Source organism: Schistocerca gregaria, unplaced genomic scaffold (assembly GCF_023897955.1).
Source record: "Schistocerca gregaria isolate iqSchGreg1 unplaced genomic scaffold, iqSchGreg1.2 ptg000818l, whole genome shotgun sequence".
Lineage (NCBI taxonomy): Eukaryota > Metazoa > Arthropoda > Insecta > Orthoptera > Acrididae > Schistocerca > Schistocerca gregaria.
Window position 1 is genome coordinate 284,656 of NW_026062185.1, and position 18,358 is coordinate 303,013.

Sequence of the window (18,358 nt, forward strand, 5' to 3'; positions counted from 1 at the left end):
GTTATTGCGTTTCTGAATTAAAATTACAAATAAAAATTTTGAATCAATTCTCTGGTCCAGTAATTGCCAGAAATAATCACCCAGCTGATTTTGTATCAAAGATTAGCTCCGATACTAAGGTATGCGCGTATCATGGTATTTTATATCTAATTTTTTTCAGTCACACTGTAAAGCAAATTGTATAAAAAAAATGATTAAAATATAAAATGCGCACTTTGTTTTATTTCAGCTCACAGTTGCGAAGTTTTATAGGCTAGGTATCCCTTTTTCAATCTAATCATAGAGGAGTCGTTCGCTTTCTACCAGAACACTAGCAACAAGCTAGATTGCTCATCTTAAGATGGGCTCATTAATATCTCTTTTTAACTCAGAAGACAAGAACAACGTTGGTTTTTTTTTTGACATTGAAAGTACGTTGTGTTAGGCAAACGTTCATTCTATCCTTTCAGAATATAGTCCAAGGTATAATTAGCATTGCAAAAAGGCTATTCATCAAGAAGTAAGAAGACGGCTATAACATTGGTTATATTAACCATTGGTTATGTTAATTACTATTCAAACTTTGACACGCATCTTTCAATCTACACACTTTTTGTCAATAACTACCATTATGCACTCTATAATGAGCATTTGACTGTAGGAGATACTTTTTAAAATTGAATATTTAGTCTCAATGATCGAATGAGATTAAAAAGTCTTTTATTAAAAGGCTCTCTACAGTGCAATAAGAGCATAAATCTGGTTAAGTGCTTTTATTTAGGACTTGGTCTGGTTCTACGTTCTATCTTGTTTGCTTGAGAGAGACTGATTTGTCCGAAATTTTGTCCTGAGTTGTGATTCTGGTGGTGGAAAACTACCGCGTGTCGCACATAATAAATGACGAGGCCACACAAATATTCACCTATTCAAAAAATTGGCATTGAGACTACCATAGCCTGTTCTCAGACAGTTATGGTAAATTCAATGAAATATTAGAGTTAACTGCTTTAAATCTAGAACTAACATTTATATTATATTCTCTTATAATTTTGATCATCATTTATGATTTAAAATATGACTGCTGGCATGGCGCACATTTTTATTGGAATATGATGAACACGACTGGGCTACATTAAATCTTTTTGGATTATATGTGTTGTGAACGTTTAATCAAATATATAGATGCTGAACCTACCGAGGGTAAAGAGAAAATAATCTATGAGCAATCTAGTGAAGTTTTGAATCGCGGAAATGCTATTCTGGACAGTATAAAAAATTATGTTACATGCGAAGAAGCTGTTAGAAAGGCTATCAGTTCACCGTCACCAGAGACAGAAAGAGCAGCTCTTACAGCAATTTTTCCGGCAGTAGCATTGATGAAAGATTATTATAATTATTCACAAGAGTTAAAAACAACTTTTATATCACTAATTACAGCTTTAATGGCAGAAGATAACCAAGAACAAGCTATCATTACACAAGAGGCACTAGTCAAGCAGCTTATAAATACGTTCAACTTTGTCTTACAATGGGATGATGCAAAGGTATGTGATTGTTTAAACTCAGAGTAATGTCACTTAGCATTGTGTTGTGCTATCCTTGTTGAAATTTCTATAGAAAAGATGATATATATATGCGTGTTCTTTGTATTTTATATCACGTTAAATAATAGTCAATCAAGTACACTTTTACGCTGTGCATATATAGGTTAAAAAAGCATCAGTTGACTGAAACCAAGCCCAGCGAATAGCACTGATAGATAGTTGTCAAAGGACTGATTTATTTTACTAATCTTATACGTACCATCTTCTTTTATTAGATGCTCAATCCTGGTATTCAAAATGATTTTTCTTATTATCGTCGATCTCTCGCACGTATGAACAAAGATTACACCGAAGAAATTGTCGTCAAAGACGAACTTGCCAATATCATGTCGCTCTTTTTCGCTTCTCCAACGCCTATGATGAACAATCTCACTACTGCAGTCACCCAGTTCCTAGAAAATGAAGCTGCAAGTTTCAATATCACCAGAGAAAGCGTCGTCAACGGATTTTCAGCGATCGCCAATGTCTGCCATGATACTGTCGCTAAACATAGGTTTCAATCTTTAGATACAAATCTTGCATGTCTTAGGTCTATGACAGGTTGCATTATTTTGGTCGATCGATTACATAAACCAGGCGCATTTTATAAAAAATCACCTATCAACATCAAAGGGTGCATTTTAGTCCTCAAATCTTATAGTAGTAAGGGCGCAGCTGGCCTTATCAACGCTCTTCGTTGGAATACAATTCACTTACAAGACCCAGAAACGCCGACTGCAATCAAAAATTTACTGGCCTAGATTTAACTATTTTTTTGCAAGAGAAGTATTTGCATTAGAATATTCAACCTATAAATATATTTTATATATTACTAGTTATTGCTCGACGGCATATAGAGAACTTGCATTGATTTTGGTATGAGAAAAGGAACTGATTAAGTGAATTATCTATCTTATATCATGTGAAACAAGGTAAAAATTTATGAATGTTTGGTCGAGGAGATAAAAAACTAGATAAAAATGGCAGTTTCGACATCAGGTAAATAGCAAATATGAAAAAACAGTGTAATTTAATCGTACATTTTTCTAAATATTTTAGTTCGTGTTTCTTTTGTCGTCGTGTTTTCTCGCGGTGTTCGATGACAGACATTAAAAAACTATGACCTTGCCCCGCAAATGATATAACACAACAGACGATAACTGAGAACGTCATGCATATTATAAAGTTATATACCCATTCTCATACATAAAACTACATGCTCATCCTTGTATCTATAAATAAGTTCTACATTTATAAGCAATGAATCAATAGAGAACATAGCATTAATGCCAACTAATGCATCTAGGATCTATCGCAGCTTTTTTTAATTATATGTAATTGACAAGATATGTTTCTGAAATGATATGACACCTGACGCTAGTGGTCGTCATCAATAAAAAATTATGCCTTCATATTTTATCAGGTACATAAAGGAGCATACGGCAAAATTTTAAGCCTTTCGGATACTACTAACATTAAGCCTGATGTTTTTAGCAAAAATTATGTAACCAGCTTATCGAAAGTAACATTTTTTAACCAGAAATATATAATCAGCTGGAGCGTTTGTTTTTCATCAAGTATTGTTTAAATTGTCGATACTAAATTACGAAATCACTTACTCTAGATTGAGAAAAATGTCCTTCATCCTAATCCCTGTAATCAAGTAAAAAGTTGTATTTGATTACACACTATATTAAAAAAAAAATTTATATGGTGCTATAAATTAGTTAAATTAGCTATCCTCTCTTGTATTGTTTTATATCATAATGTTCAATTATTTTTTTACAGCTTAACCTGATGATTCGAAATGTCAGCTTGGTATTATCAAGTAAATTATATCTATGTTAACAAGGTGAAGACGAGTATTGTTATAATATCTAAAAATAACGGATAAATTTAGTTTTTGTAACAGGTTTTTCTTAATCACTTATTCTTGAATTCCAGCACAATGGACAAACCGGAAATGATATTCTATTCAAGAAAATACTATGATGAAGTATATGAATATAGGTATATAAAAAACTAGTTTTAGTCAATGGACGATGCCGTGATATTGCATTAATACACGAAGCACCTGCAATAAGGAAGATTAAAAATTGTCACCTTCTCGGTTTTAACAACGTCACGTTTATCTTCGGACTGAAAAAAGGCATGTTATTCTACCGCAATTCCTTGCCAAGTTGATTCCAAAAAGGCTATTAGAAGAAAATGAATGGCGCCAGTTCGTACGCATCTCAAGCCCTATCTACTAAGATTATGCAAGAAACTCAAATCTTACTTCCTACATCTCGAATTTATATAGGGCATTCAGCAAAGTAGAGGATGGGTTCATTATGCCTTACACAGGCCAGAACCACACATTTTATTATTCCGAAGGCCCAAAACTGAAGATATTCCTGCTGGTACAGGGCCAGAAAACTCAATTAACTAATCTGTAATAATAGATAGAGCATATACGAGGGTTTTGGGTGTGGGTAATCATACAATAGGCCACGAGCGATATCTTATGAGCATCTAGAAACATTTGCCGTATATCAAATAAATGTGCATAAAACATTAAACTCACAAATCTACTAGCAGTTTTTTGTATTCTTTTCATCTTTTGAAAGTTAAACATTGAGAACACATGTATTGATGCAACTAAATGTTACCAATATAAACTTTTAAAACCAAAAGTTATTTAGACTAGGATCACAAAATGAGCAGTCGGCTATACAATTCAAGCGCAATTATAACAGTATTCCTGTGCGAAAATTTCAAGGGTTTGTGTGTATCATTTGGATTTGAGGATTGAATACAGTTATATGTATTTAATAAGCCTTCTGCAAAAATATTTAGGCAGTAACGCATCTAGAACACATAGGGACTAGTCTAAGACAATAGGCTATAGTGCTTGGGAGAAACAAGATGTTTCTATGATACATACACTAAGGAGAGGTGCCTGTGATATATAGATAAAATTACTCAAATTATGTTAGAGGGGCGATATTCAATGCGGTAATCAATTATCGTCTTATATAGTCCAATTTGGTATAATGACGTCAAAAACATAGTTCTGACATAGGACAGACGTATATCGGATACATACATTCACTTGTATAGCATCGTTATGAAGGGAAAAGTACACGTAAAGATGAAAGACATTTCAATTTTATATAATAGGCTGTATTATAATGAAAGGCACGTTTTAGGCATCCAGATCGTGCAGAGAGGTATAATGGCATTATTGAGGCACCAAGCTAAAAAATAAATTTTGATTTTGATGCAAAGCGAGCCAAATATAAACATAATGAGGATTTAATAATACTAATTCACAGACATAACATTCATTTCTTATTGGTTTATAACGTTATAGACAAAGAAAAATAATCTGTAAGTGCTTTGATGTCTGAATAAAGACAAATGTACTTCGAGAGCACATAATTTTTACCTCAAATAATCTGTGATATTTTAAAGAGAGTTATATATGCCAGAGTTAGCACTGGCCCAGCCATGCGTTTAAGAACGTCGGATGTCATTACCGATGAACGCATTAGATTTGACGATTTATTATTATCAGAGCCAGTACTAGATGGCTTGCGCAATTCTGGTTTCACCAAGCCATCCCCTATTCAAATTAGAGCTATCCCTATTGCGCGATCAGGTGTTGGTGTGTAGAATAGTGCACTATGTTTTCGTAAAATACACTTCTTTTATTTTACTTGATTTTTACATGGCAACTAGCCTTGCTTTTACTGCCTGATATCTAGTTTTTGTGACGTTAGCACTGAAATTATCATTACAACATCAATTATCACAATCATCTAGATTTGATCATTCAAGCAAAGAATGGGACTGGAAAGACTACCGTATTTCTGGTTATTGCTCTAGAAATATTGCAGCCTAAATTGCTTTGTCCCCAGGTTATGATTCTCACTCCGACCAGAGAAATTGCCCTACAAATTCACTCTATGATTATGAAGCTTGGAAAGCAAATAAATGGCCTTTTGGCACAGGTATTTATTGGTGGTATGCCGTTTGCCAAAGACATTCAAAAATTGAGTCCCTGTAATGTGGTCGTCGGTACAGTTGGAAGAATAAAACAATTGATTAAGTATGGGCACTTAGACACACAACATATTAAACTGTTGATTGTCGACGAAGCCGACAAAATTTTCGAAGCCGAATCGCTGGAAAAAACAACTATGGCTATTCTTGAAGCTTTGCCACCTAAAAAACAGTTCATGGCCTTCTCGGCCACCTATGCGCAGGCAATGATTGATAGAATTTCTTCTTTAATGAATCATCCTGAAATAATTTTGACCACTCCAACAAGACCTATCCTAGAGGGAGTCAGGCAGTACTATGAAATTATTGAATTCGACAAGGACTCGTCAGATGTCAATGCCAACCATTCGTCTGTGTTTTATTGCAAAACTAAAAAATTGGTAGAAATTCTGGCACAAATTTCGTTTCATCAATGTATAATATTTTGCAATCACAAAATAAGAAGTAAATGGCTAACAGAGCAGCTCAATTCTATGGGATGGCCAACGTCGTTCATTTCCGGATATTTCAGACAAAAAGAACGATGTGATATAATGACAAAATTGAGAGAATTTCGAATTCGAATTTTAGTGTCTACAGATCTTATATCTCGTGGTGTTGATATTGAGCGAATTAATCTAGTTATCAACATGGACATGCCAATAGATGCTGAAACATACTTACATAGAATAGGTAGAACCGGCAGATTTGGAACGTACGGAGTGGCCATCAATCTTGTATCAGTTGAAGAAAAAAAATTTTTAGATCAATTTGCCTCACATTATCAATGTGTAATTGAATATTTACCAAAGGTAATTCCAGCTGAGTTCTATTACTACGATCTGTCAAGTGAACAAGAAAAGAAGCAGTCTAGGAAGCTTGAAATCATAAAGCAAAATGCAAAATCGGATCTAATTGACACTGAACCAATTCTCGAAAAAGAAAAGACAAAAAAGAAAAGACAAAAAAAGGATTGCCACGATACTGGGAGTGAGCACGGTTTAAATAACAATGACTCATCAACCTTGTTTTCACAAGATCACCTAATTCTGGAAGAAGGTGATGGACACTCGTGCGAAATCTATCCGCCGCGTCCTCCTCCTCTGCCGGGAATGCCTAATATTCAGTTTCAACAATACATCAAATATATACATGAATTCTATTTTCCGAGTTTAAAACAGTTGATGCTCAAAAAATAAAAAATATAATTAAAAAAAGAGGTTGGCCCCAGCGAGAATCGAACCCGCGCCTCGAACACCCGAAGTTCGAATTCTTCCACTAAACTATAGGGCCCATGCCATTAAAAAAAAGAGAAGTTTGTTTAGCAAAAGCATAGGGTATCATAATATTTAATGGATCTAATTTCGAAATGACAAAAGTACGATTATACACAAAATTAGCCCCACTTCATTTGATTTTGGAGGGGGAAACAATATAAACCAGTAATTATGTGAGGAGTACACTAGGTAGAGAAGCTAAGTTGGTCGCTAGGAGCTGTATGCGAAATTTTTTTTTTTGAATACTGCTTTAACGACTGAAAGGGTATCTCAATAACAGCTTATTTTTATGCGTAGGGTAAATAGTAGTGAATTACAGAATACACTAAATACCCGGCTATAAAAGCATTTATCGTCAGAGAGCGTGCTTATCAATGCTTGTGTTGCTCGATAGCATCAATCCCAACATGTTGAATCACAATGATAGAGATAGCCCAAGGGAATACAAGTTCCATTTAGACAAACATAGGCATAAAGCGCGTATACAATATATCTAAACAGTTTACATTTAAAAAATTTTTCGGGGTTCAATTCGGTTAGTTTTTGGTAGTATCTACGGCTTGTTAATTGGATGGACATTCTGGATGTTTTGAGTAAAGTATACTTAGCCCATTTAAAGTCAGAACCATGCGATTTGACCTCTCCAGAGGCAAAATGTTGCCTGAAAGTATTGAGTGAAAATTCGCTTTTATCGAAGGCAATTACACTGTCGGAGGAAGGAGAAGTTACGGTGAGGCAACATGCCCAAAAGTTGATCAACAAGTGGGCTGACAGGCTGTTGGAAGTAGCCGAAAACAAGAGTGGAGGAGAGAGGAGCTGCGATCGAACGGCGAGCTTGTTATGGCTAAAATTGGTTATATCCGCATCAACGTATCAATTCGCGAGGCAGCACCAGCAAATATGGAGTGACAAATTGAGCAAAATATTTAGTGAAGTAGGTACATCATGAGAACAATGCAAGTTGCGTTGCGGTAGTGTTTCTCAAACAAGAGAATGATTCAGACCGCCTCACCAATATGCATTTATCTGGGTTAATTGTATTGTCATCAGTGGTTCACAGAAAAGCCGTGGAAATAGTTCTAGATATTTTCAGATAGGTTGATTGTGCTATCCTTGTAAGATTGGTTAGAGAAGTCTGATGTATTTACTTGAATTGTATTAATTCCGTCACATTTTGGTACTATTAGATTGATGTTTGCGCATCAAGGAAAAGGACGCACAGAAGCGCTGAATATCATATACACACGACGGTTTGTTGTTTTGCTCTTTTTTTTTCCTCAGATCAAAGAGCAAAAATAGTAATGTGTTCTGTGTCGGTCCGATGTATCGTGTTGAGCGAAAAATATGGTGTCCACCTTGCTTGATTTAGAGATCCAGTCTTTTAATTGACCTGTATATTTTTTGCGTACATGGCATTTTGGAAGAAACAAGAGGAAATTTATGTGCTGGGCGCAGCATGCCTTTGTTGTACTGAGCTTGTCCTCATTGGTGAAAGGTATTCATTTGATCGTCAAATCCTCACGAGGGACGTTTATCCTCATTCTGTGTTGATAAACGTCCTCAAAATTTTGGAAGCACGCCCGACGTCTCGCCTCGACATGAATATTTTGGTATCACTCTATCGGCTACTGGCGTTGTTGCACAAGAGTACAAGACTTCCGTCTGAGCGCTTGTTTCGGTTGTTGCTGATGTTGTCTAGGAATGTATTGTCGTTTACAGATAATTCGTTTCAACCGAAGCTTTTCTATTCAGAATTTGAGACGCAGGCATATTTAGATATAATCGTAAAATGCGTACCATACATAGTGGATTCCGAGTTGATGTGGGAAGGGATCGTGCAGCATTTGATTGTAGGAATTCACGAAGAACTCGAAAAATTATACATTGGGTACCAGGAGGAGAAGGAGGCGTGGTATTCACAGTTGAAAGACATGTTGGATGTTGAAAGAATATCCATGGTGAAAGATGTATGGTATGGAAGTGAATCGAATCATCTAGGAGGTGACGAAGAGAGGAACGCAATCATGAACACAACAAAAAATTCTGTAGACAAAATATCTTTGATCGTGAGTATGTTAGTGTCTGTGATAACACACTCACAGCCCTTTGGGATTCATTTACCGTTTTCCAGTTTGTGGGTGTTGATTCAACGTTTGTGTATGCTAGACGGATCGACTCTTTCTTTGTTTCTGGTGCAGGGTCTAAATAGACTACAGCTATTTGAGAGCGTATCGAGGCTGCACTGCGAAGCGTACCGCTTGATGATGGGGATAACTGAGGTAGCCAGAGAGGGCCTGTATCCGTACATAAATGAGGTGAGTGAATGGATGATTCGCGAGATGGCTTTATCCAGAAGGAGGAATCCAGCGACGCCCTTGATGAGCAGTCAAACCAAAATAGTTCAGTACAAGGTTGTAAAGGCAGCTACTCTATATTTGACTTCTGGAGTATGGCACTTGGCACAGGTAACGGCACAACATATCTTGCGCGACCTATCAGTTAGGAGAAAAGAGGAGCAACCGCTTTCGAGTAATTCGACAGAAGAAAAATTAAGGGCCTGGATGAGTGGAAGTGTACCGAAAAATGAGAAATTTGCGCTTTTGAGCGAAGACAGCCTTTCCACAGAAGATGAGGCAGAGCTAAAAGAATGTCAAGTAACGTCGGCCGATGCATCTGGTACTTCGTACCAACATCAGTCGGATTACGACTTAGAGTTGATTTTGGTTTCTTTAGAAACGTTAGAGGTTATTTTGAGTACACAGGGGACGCAGTTAGATTCGAAAATACGTGAAAAAATCGATACGACGCTACTAGGTCTGTTTTTTGGATACTACTATAGGGCGTCACTTATTCAATGGCCGAAATCGTGTGACACATTGAACGATAGCGGAAGGGAGAGATTTGCGTCACCAGCAATTAGAAGGGGTTTAGGTGCTCAATCGGCGAGACTATATTCTTACTTCAAATTCAAATCTTTTCGCTTGGCCATGTATAGAACGTTATTGGCATCTATCATGTCGGCCAATATATTTCAGTCTTCAATAGCCAATTACGCTGTCGAATATTTTCAGGCAGGACTGAAGGATCAAGATTCTGAAGTCGTTCAGTATAGTATGTATGCACTGTGTGTGTATAGTCATATCGCTCACCCTCGAATACCAAGAGTCCCCCCATGCGCTGCGCAGTGTCAGCAGGTGAGTTCTATGAGGATACCTGCTGATGTTTGGGATAATCAAACACAAGCGAAATATAGAAGCGTAGACTTGCGGTCTAAAACAGACAGAAAGGACCGCCCGGATGAAAAAATGGAATGTGCATTTCAGTCGGATGAAGGATATCAGAGCAATGAGTTGAAGCAAGACAGCGAACTGTTTGAAAGTGAGGTGACTGAAATAGATGAAAAAGAGGAGCTGAATACTCAAAAACCGTTAGTCTTTGACTCCAATCACCGTAGTTATCAGGCAGGTGGTGCAAGGAACGATACTACAGCAACCAATCTGAACCTCAGTCAAGACCATTCTGGATTTGTCTTCCAAGACGCATTTTGTTTGGAAAGCAGCACTGTTGGACCATTCCAGAAAATAGAAGAACGCCAAATGGAAAACCAGTTAAAACCGGAATATCCAAGCATTTTAGAATGGGAACGCCGAATTCCCATCGATACAGACTCAAAAGAGCAAATCGCTCTTTTCGATGATGACCCCGACTCCGACGACATTGAGCAAGAATAAAATAATAACCAAAAATAGGCTCAATTCCGTTAATTTTCGTTTCGAACTTCATAGCACAGATGATGCCGGGACTGTCAAAAACCGAACAGTTTGAAAGATGTCCATTTTTGTTTATTGAAGCAAGCGGTATAAAAATTCAGGAATTGCTCTATATTTAGACTCAAAGTATAGCATAAAATTTTTTGACATAGCTCGAGAATTCGTACCAGACATCAGAACGTACCCGTTGTTCAGTGCAAATGGAAAATTACCGTTTTTTAATTCCTCATTTTTTAAGTAGTTGGAAATTTTAACGTCTGTTTACTCGTTTTTTGTAAAATTCCTTCAGATTTCCAGAAATAAATTGGCTTCATGATGCGCCCTATTTCTCTTTTAGATTGTTTAGTGACCTCCAGTTTCTCCTATCGCTGGCCACCAGATATACTCCATGTCTAAGATTCTTGTACCACACCGTACGTTGATGCGTATGCAGTTGTTGTCTCAAAATTCCTCAAATATCATGATCATCTAATTTGGCAGTATTGCTTTCAATTAGATCTGCGTCCCATTCCTGTCAGGGCTGAAAGTGATTCAGTATCGAGTGATACTACCGGTTCTTCGCTGCTGAAAAGACATCAATATGAGGGCCCTTTACCGGTCCCAGTAAAAATTCCTCAAAATTTCCAGCTAAAATCGGCAAAACATGAAGCAAAAACAACAGAATCTTGTCAGGAAGAGACAGAAGTTCAGACGGAATCTCCAAGTGTCAAAAAATTGGTTGAACTGACCCAAAGCAGAATAAATTCTAAAGTTGATGAAGCAACGAAAGCACCAATTGAATTCATGGACACGAAGCGAGATATAAAGCAAGCTCGAGTCAACCCCTTGTACAAGCGTACACAAGACAGGAAGAATGTAAAAAAAGTGGAAGACACAGATGTCGCGAAAGCGAAATCTCCCAAGAAAACGTCAGTGTTACGCAAAAAGTTTGAACCAGAAGTAGTTAAAGCAAGTACAGAAGAGACAGAGACGAAGGAAGAAAGAAGCACGATTGACCATACACCATTAAGGTCAGTTAGAGAGGAAAGGTCTAAGTTTAACCGAGGAGTTGAAAGAACAATTTTAGTAGAAGAATGAGGCGGCGTATAGGGGCGTAGTTGTATTATGGACATAAATAAAAAGATTAAGAATTAACATGATGAATTGACCGTTTCTTCTCCTTGACCGATGGAGGTTGATATACATGCGTGTATTCTTACGCAAGGTATATTATTATATAGTGCATAGCCCCTATTGTGTTACTCAAAAAATACGATATAACATAAAAGCGCTTAATAGCCTTTTATTTGGAGTTATGCATGTTTTTCTCTCGAGAAGGTAGGTTTTTCAATGAAAATGCGGCTGATGCTGTTTTGACAGGTGGATAGTTTGTTGAAGCGTGGAGGCTGCGAGGCAGACGGAGCCACGTATTCCAGGTTGACTGCTTACCTAGAGTATTATTTAACAAAAAAAAAATGTACGCATACGTTCTGTGTTTGGCAGTTGGAATGGTATAGTTTGTCCCTCGATACAGTTCTATACGCCTTCAAGCATTGACAACGGCGTGTTTTTCGCAAAATTCGGATTCGTAGGATGCTTTCAGGGAAGGAGCAAACTGATTCATCAATTGCCATGTTTTCTCCCAGAGCTCGTTGTTTAGCTGGAAATGGGCCGTATCTTGAGAATCGATGTGAGAGGAGGGCGGAACGAGAATACCAGAGCAAGAGAGAACGAAGAGAATGTTTTTGATCGACTCGAGGGTAGCTTCTTCTAGGACTTCGTTCCGGCCCTGCTTGACGCATTGTTCAAAGTAATGAAGCATTCGAAGCCAGAGATTTAGTAAGTCCCTAGATTGGAACTTATTGATGCTCTTCAAGAAGGTCTTGCACAAAATTGAAAAGACTCGTAGGTGAGTTTCTTCAGTTTCTTCAAAGTTGACAGGAGGACATGGATGTTTTTCTTTTTTATTTGGATATTCGATGATGATTTCGATGAGGGGAAAAATGACTACGTCGAACAGAGTCAGGAGCTTGGGAGTTGTTAGAAAATCTACATTGGAACTGAGTAGATATTTTTGCAACTGAGCCAGCGTGTGCTGGCGGACGATAGTTCGCGTGTCTTGAGCAATTATGTGAATCATAACCTTAAAGAATTCAAACAAATATTTTTCGACCTGTTCCTGTTGGCAGTCGTCAGGCGCGGAGGAGGTATTCAGTAAAACATCGGGAAGTTTTTGAATAAAGGCTTGAAGAGTATCAATGGCTTTGAGACTTAAATCGAGGGTGGTTGGAAAATAAGATGTGATGGATACCAGTATGTGAAATAAGCTGGGTATATTTTCCGGACAGAGAAGAGTACGAGAAGAGTATGAAGCGAGAGATAGGGGAGGTGGAGAAGCTAAAGGACAGGGGAATTGGCATGCATCGTTTGTAGTGTTACCAGTATTTGCGTCCTTGTCTTCTTTTGGTGATTGACCTTTAGTTGGTGTTGTATTTTCTGTGCCCTCATTTTCTGTAGTATGAAGGGTGGTTTTTGCCGTCTCTTTTGTATTATGTGTTTTTTCTTCGTGTCCTTCTTTCTTACCTCCGCTGTCCGTCTCATACTGTGGTTCCTCTGCCCCCACGTCTTCCGAACTGATCAGCAATTCGTTCACCAAGTCCACGAACTCTTCGATCATCTCCGGAGTGTACATTGTAAGCGTGAATACGGTCTTCAGCAGCGACTCCCACTCTTCGGGCCCTGCCCTTTCGGATTTCAAAATAGGCACATGTCGGGAGAAAATGGCCTTGGCTGCACAACTGAGCTTCGGTGCATAAAAGTGCGTCCATTCCAGCTGGGGGCTGAAGTGAGTCTGGATAAACTGAGTTAGAACAGTAGCCGTGGACTGGTGAGGAGGGATTTGGGCGTTGCCCGCGGAGACCAAATGACGCTTGTGGACAAGCACTGGAAATATTTTGTCGAAAATAAACAAAAAGTGGAAAATGGCATATTCCAGGATAGGATTTGGATGGGCGTAAGTCAGAAGCGTCGAAACGTGGCTGGAAATTTTAGGCCAAATTTGTTCAAATCGATGGGCGTTTAACAGCGTCAAATGTGTTAAAAGGTCGAGGTAAAAAAAGGCGCTAGATTGTGACGTCTCGTCGTATCTCTTTATCGAAGTTTTGGAAGCAAGGATAGGCGAAGCCGCCAAAAAGGAGTTTGAAGATTTACTAGGGTAAGAGTAAGAATCGGAAAGAGCTGACGAATCAGAAATCAGCTTTAAAGCAGAGAGACTGTCAGGTGATGAAACAGAAGATGATTGAGGGTATAAGCCAAACTTGAAAAAAAATGAAGAATACAGTTTATGAGGAAAATTGAAGAAAAAAGTGCCTTTGGGATTTTCACCAGAAGAATCATTGAGGGATTGATTCTTCGAATCAATATGGAAGGAAGACTCGTTCTCACACTCGTTGGAATTCATATCGATGGCTTCAAATACTCCGCTCTCTTGCTCGATCACTTGTCCCTCAACCTTGTTGTCCATCGCTTGGTCGCTATTATGAGCTGCCTCTTCTTTTCTCTCATTGTCCGTCATGGTCGAGTCTGCGTCCGCATCCAATCTGTACACCGGTGATTTATCCGACAAAGATCCAGTTTTGCTTGCTTCTCTCTGCCCCGAACTTCGATCTAAAGCCTCTTTTTCAGTGTCCTTCTGATTTCTGGCATTCTGTCCCTTTTCTAGAGATTCGACATTCGCTTTAATCTCTTCCGTTCTTTCAGAATCCGCCTTCTCGATACTGGACCGTTTATCATCCGCACCAGCAACCTTCTTCTCTTTATTCAATCCGTGTAACGTTCCCTCCATCGAGACCCTTAGCAGGGAATCTAAGGATTCCAATTTCACGGTTGCGCAAGAACTTATAATGTCAAGTAATCGACACGACGCAAGAATTTCCCTGCATTGCATTTGAAGATTTCCTTGCTCACGACTCCATTTGCCCACTTTCTCGCCACTGCTCGTCCCTCCCCAGTTCCACAAATTCGACACAATGGAAAAAATGGGTAGTCCGCGGACCCTGTTTCCCAATTCTGTAGACACGTTCGACTTGTAAGGCATTTTACCTATCTTGAAGTAGCCCTCCTGCTCAAAATCGAATATAATCGGCGAGATGCGCCAGACATGCAGCCTTAGTAAACAGGCGATAAGGGGCTTCCAAGCCCTTCGGAGTTCATCTATGTATTGACACCCCAAACCAAACAAAACGAATGTAGCCATTTGCATTCGTCGATCGCGCAAAAAGCAGTTCATATATCTTCGACCATTATGTATATCAAAATCCAGTATTCTTGTCAAAAAAACTAAAGATTCAATCAAATAGTTGAACGCGTCCGTGTGGCGATTATGTACAGCGAGACACCCATAGGTATAGCAAGCTCGGGCAAATCGATCGAGTCTTTCCTGATCAGATTGGAGGTTGAAAACAGATCTAAATGCTGCAATGAAAGGGCGCCACAAATAATCAAATAAAATAATATCGTAGACACCGCACGATGCAGCCTCCAACTGCGCAGCCTGCCATTCTGAAAAAAAACGTTGTTGGTGTCGTTGCGCCTTAGATAACGCCTTCCATGTGCGAGGGTGATTGTCCAAATCCACGTCAACTAGCATGTTAGACAAATTGATTTCTGCTTCGCGAATCGATTTGTAGATCGAATGAAGTAGTTCCAATGGAAAGTCATCGCCTTCGGGACCATTCTGCCCCTTCAAATTATTAACATATTGCTCGACCGATATATGACGGTAATTTTTCATAAGCGGATTGTACATATCGACATTCAACATGATGACGGACATGCAAAGTAAAAAGCAGGCGTCCTGCGACTTGAACGGATGTGGTTCTTTCTTGAGATACTGAATCGACCAAACGTCAATGATATTTTCTATAATGGGAGCTTCTCCAGGTAAAAGAAAACTCTCTAAAAATTCACGAAAGCAATCGATAAAAGACTGGCCAGTAATGTCAAAAAGTTGACAATACTCACGCAGGACCTGGACATGAAATGAATCACGAAGACTAAAATACAGGCCTATTTGCTTCTTATCCAAACAGATATTTTCCCTAACAAATTGGGCCACAAACTTAGGAGTAAGAGGAGTGGGCAGAACGTGGTGCTTTTGCAGGTATGCCAAACCAGTGTCAGGCTTTTTGTTGAAGAGTTGAGTTCCAATAATGAGATGCTTTTTAAGTTGGCGATGGACAGCCATGCAAGGCAAAAATATGGAATAATCACACAAATGCGTAGACACTTTAACCATTTGGGCACGGGAGCCTAAAAGATTCAAAATGCTCAATAATCCCTCAAATGCCAGATCGGACAGTACTCTACGGTAGTGAATGAGGCCGGGTGTATCAGTAGAAGGAAAAACAGACAACTGGAAAAAAAACGAGATAAGCTTTGATAGGAGATCGTTTCCATAGAGTTTACAGTCGTAGAGTATGAAGAGGTCCGTCAAATAATGTGGCTGTTTGCACAATTTCACAATTACCTCCAATATAAGTTCTAGACGTTCTGGATGAGTCTGGCCATAATTAGTAGAAGAAAAATGGTCTGAGAACGTATTTAGTAAAGTCATTAAAAAAAGCTCGTGTTGAAAGCAAAAGAGACGACGAAATTCTCCAAATAAATGCCCGCTAACATGCAAGGTAAGGACATAATTCGATAGAGAAATGTCAGGGTGTTTGAGCACTTGAATGAGATACCGATTCAATTCGTTTTCAATGAGTTCTGTTAGCTTAGGATGAAAATAAAAAATACTAATACGAATTTCCAAAATTAACTTGATCAGGCTAAGTCCGATATGATACATGACGTTTGAATACGTGAAATTGCTTGGCTTAATCAGGGAATATGAAAATTTCACTAATTCAATAGCGCATGTGACATCGGGCTGTATTTCAAGGTTAGGGTCCAGAGGTTGTGAAGGTTGAATGCTTAAATTTGAAATGTCATTAGCACATTCAGCTCGAGTGGATTGAGTATCTTTGGAATCAGAAAGATATTTATCAGTAGAGTCACCCAGAGTGGATGGGGATTTAGAAAAGATTGGTGAAGAAGGACTCGTAATAGCTATGTTGTCTGAAGTAGCAGACGGATCGCCATCGAATCTTGGAACGGCGGAGTTTACATCTATATTGAAAGATAGTGATTGACGCGTTGCAGTACTTAGATAATCGACTTCGTCTTTCCGAAAATTACTATCTTCTTCGTTTTTTAAGTTGCTTGTTTTTTGAGTAACTTGATCATTTTTCTCTGCCTCTTTATTTAATGGGACGCCTTTTTTGTCTTTGTCTTTGATGATAGAGGATGAATATAGCTTCATTAAATACAGTTTCCTGGGCGAGTCAAACGTTAAAAGCACAAACTTGATAAGTTCCTTCAAGGTTTCTTCTGCCAACTTGTGTAATAGATGAGGCGTAGGATTCTGAATACTGATTTTAAGGCATAACTTGGCCATATCGCAAGGTATGCTATTGGGAAAAAGCAGAGCAGCATCATGTTGAATACACTTTGTAAAAATACTAAGAATCTTCAATGAGATCAATTCTTCTATTTCTGGGTCAGCTGCCTTAGGGTTGCAATTCAAAACTGATAACAAAATTTTTTGAAGAGAATTAGTTGATTCGAGATGATTTTCGAATATAAAAAAATCATACTGAAGAAATTTGTATAGAGAGCAAAGCGAGGCATAGATAAGGAGGCCATTAGCATTCTTTGGGTCAAGTAGGGCAAGGAAAGGAGGTAAAAAGCTGTTTGGCAAAAGTTGTGGAGAAGCTTGTAAACGTAATTGCAAAGCGTATAAAATGATAAAAATCAGAACAATGTTATTCGGTGTCTATATTTTGAACACATATGCATACATAAATAAGGCGTAACCTCTAGCTTTTGCGGCAATTCGATAAGGCCCGACAGAAGGGGGTCTGAAGACAAATCAAAGTTCTAAGTTGGAGGGTATTTTATAAAGTTATTGTAGACCAGAGCAGAATCAACAACAAGCTATCTCATAAAAGTGGATTTTACGTGCTTCGCTTATTTGGCACATTGAATTGTGCTTCTGAGCAAATTCAATCTAACATACCCTATATAATCCATGCGCCCATCTTAAATTCATTTGAATGGTCGCAACAATGCGATAGACTTCGTCTATTACAACCTTTCGCCTGTCAATTTGAGCCAGTACGTTCAAGTTGTTATATGGAGGAACATATGTTGGCCTAGAGCAGATTGACACAAATTCTAATTCGGTTTCTTTGCTGTCCAAATAGTTCATTTTCACAGGTCTCTATTAGTTACGAAAAGCTGGAGAAGGGTTCAAAAGCAACAATCTTTAGTACTGAGTTAGAGTATTATGAACGAGGACTCTTTAAACATTGACGGAAAGGCCGAATATAAAAAAATGTGGAAATATAGTTACGTGTTTATAAAAAATCGATCGTACAATAAGCGAAAATAGGAGAAAACGTGCACCAGTTGACAAGAATAAAGGCAGACATATGCACGTGTATAAACATTGAACTGATTTATTTTAAAACGACAAATAGACTAGAAAAACAAAAAAGTTGGAAATGTGTCAATTTGCAAGATGAAACTATACACACGTTTAAATAGGCGTACTTATAATAGAGGCTATTCCAAAATAAATGATATGTCGTTTAATTTGACCAAATAAATAACATTATGTCAAATTAAATGAATTTTAAAAGGG

General features: G+C 38.2%; 6 protein-coding genes and 1 non-coding gene across 7 annotated transcripts; 5 read left to right on the forward strand and 2 right to left on the reverse strand.

Annotated features, from left to right (window-relative positions):
- The first annotated feature begins 233 nt into the window (after positions 1–233).
- On the forward strand, positions 234–2,613 carry LOC126322537 (CYFIP-related Rac1 interactor homolog). Its single transcript, XM_049994397.1, has 3 exons — positions 234–410; positions 1,162–1,523; positions 1,799–2,613. The coding sequence occupies exons 1-3, from the start codon at positions 341–343 to the stop codon at positions 2,321–2,323; spliced, it is 957 nt and encodes a 318-aa protein (XP_049850354.1). The 5' UTR covers positions 234–340; the 3' UTR covers positions 2,324–2,613.
- On the forward strand, positions 2,485–4,122 carry LOC126322538 (cyclin-dependent kinases regulatory subunit-like). Its single transcript, XM_049994399.1, has 4 exons — positions 2,485–2,561; positions 2,622–3,572; positions 3,712–3,783; positions 3,865–4,122. Exons 2-4 carry the CDS (start codon positions 3,511–3,513, stop codon positions 3,998–4,000), a joined length of 270 nt encoding a protein of 89 aa, XP_049850356.1. The 5' UTR covers positions 2,485–2,561; positions 2,622–3,510; the 3' UTR covers positions 4,001–4,122.
- Positions 4,123–5,518: 1,396 nt separating this feature from the next.
- Positions 5,519–6,787, forward strand: LOC126322620 (probable ATP-dependent RNA helicase ddx20). The gene has a single exon (XM_049994501.1). The coding sequence runs from the start codon at positions 5,519–5,521 to the stop codon at positions 6,785–6,787; it is 1,269 nt and encodes a 422-aa protein (XP_049850458.1).
- Positions 6,788–6,810: 23 nt separating this feature from the next.
- Positions 6,811–6,881, reverse strand: Trnap-cgg (transfer RNA proline (anticodon CGG)). Its single transcript has one exon. It is a non-coding gene; the product is annotated as a tRNA-Pro (tRNA).
- A 520-nt stretch (positions 6,882–7,401) lies between these two features.
- Positions 7,402–10,629, forward strand: LOC126322559 (uncharacterized). Its single transcript, XM_049994421.1, has 2 exons — positions 7,402–7,799; positions 8,290–10,629. Exons 1-2 carry the CDS (start codon positions 7,437–7,439, stop codon positions 10,594–10,596), a joined length of 2,670 nt encoding a protein of 889 aa, XP_049850378.1. The 5' UTR covers positions 7,402–7,436; the 3' UTR covers positions 10,597–10,629.
- A 334-nt stretch (positions 10,630–10,963) lies between these two features.
- LOC126322573 (uncharacterized) lies at positions 10,964–11,774 on the forward strand. Its single transcript, XM_049994435.1, has 2 exons — positions 10,964–11,048; positions 11,132–11,774. Exons 1-2 carry the CDS (start codon positions 11,024–11,026, stop codon positions 11,710–11,712), a joined length of 606 nt encoding a protein of 201 aa, XP_049850392.1. The 5' UTR covers positions 10,964–11,023; the 3' UTR covers positions 11,713–11,774.
- LOC126322562 (Golgi-specific brefeldin A-resistance guanine nucleotide exchange factor 1 homolog) lies at positions 11,714–18,195 on the reverse strand. Its single transcript, XM_049994424.1, has 4 exons — positions 18,092–18,195; positions 17,732–17,952; positions 17,514–17,592; positions 11,714–17,427 (listed from the first exon to the last, which is right to left on the reverse strand). The coding sequence occupies exons 2-4, from the start codon at positions 17,921–17,923 to the stop codon at positions 12,161–12,163; spliced, it is 5,538 nt and encodes a 1,845-aa protein (XP_049850381.1). The 5' UTR covers positions 17,924–17,952; positions 18,092–18,195; the 3' UTR covers positions 11,714–12,160.
- Positions 18,196–18,358: the final 163 nt, after the last annotated feature.

Excerpts from the sequence above, each read along its gene's own strand:
- LOC126322620 (XM_049994501.1), top strand. The coding sequence starts at position 5,519 with ATGAAGCTTGGAAAGCAAATAAATGGCCTTTTGGCACAGGTATTTATT.
- LOC126322537 (XM_049994397.1), top strand. The coding sequence starts at position 341 with ATGGGCTCATTAATATCTCTTTTTAACTCAGAAGACAAGAACAACGTT. Across the intron at positions 411-1,161 it reads TTTTTTTTTTGACATTGAAA|ATGCTGAACCTACCGAGGGT; the intron begins GTACGTTGTGTT and ends TCAAATATATAG. Across the intron at positions 1,524-1,798 it reads TACAATGGGATGATGCAAAG|ATGCTCAATCCTGGTATTCA; the intron begins GTATGTGATTGT and ends TTCTTTTATTAG.
- LOC126322538 (XM_049994399.1), top strand. The coding sequence starts at position 3,511 with ATGGACAAACCGGAAATGATATTCTATTCAAGAAAATACTATGATGAA. Across the intron at positions 3,573-3,711 it reads GATGAAGTATATGAATATAG|GCATGTTATTCTACCGCAAT; the intron begins GTATATAAAAAA and ends GACTGAAAAAAG. Across the intron at positions 3,784-3,864 it reads GAAGAAAATGAATGGCGCCA|GGCATTCAGCAAAGTAGAGG; the intron begins GTTCGTACGCAT and ends GAATTTATATAG.
- LOC126322573 (XM_049994435.1), top strand. The coding sequence starts at position 11,024 with ATGTCTAAGATTCTTGTACCACACC. Across the intron at positions 11,049-11,131 it reads TAAGATTCTTGTACCACACC|ATCTGCGTCCCATTCCTGTC; the intron begins GTACGTTGATGC and ends GCTTTCAATTAG.
- LOC126322559 (XM_049994421.1), top strand. The coding sequence starts at position 7,437 with ATGGACATTCTGGATGTTTTGAGTAAAGTATACTTAGCCCATTTAAAG. Across the intron at positions 7,800-8,289 it reads TGAGCAAAATATTTAGTGAA|AAACAAGAGGAAATTTATGT; the intron begins GTAGGTACATCA and ends GCATTTTGGAAG.
- LOC126322562 (XM_049994424.1), bottom strand. The coding sequence starts at position 17,923 with ATGAACTATTTGGACAGCAAAGAAACCGAATTAGAATTTGTGTCAATC. Across the intron at positions 17,593-17,731 it reads GGGCGCATGGATTATATAGG|AACTTTGATTTGTCTTCAGA; the intron begins GTATGTTAGATT and ends CCTCCAACTTAG. Across the intron at positions 17,428-17,513 it reads AGAGGTTACGCCTTATTTAT|CTTCTCCACAACTTTTGCCA; the intron begins GTATGCATATGT and ends TACGTTTACAAG.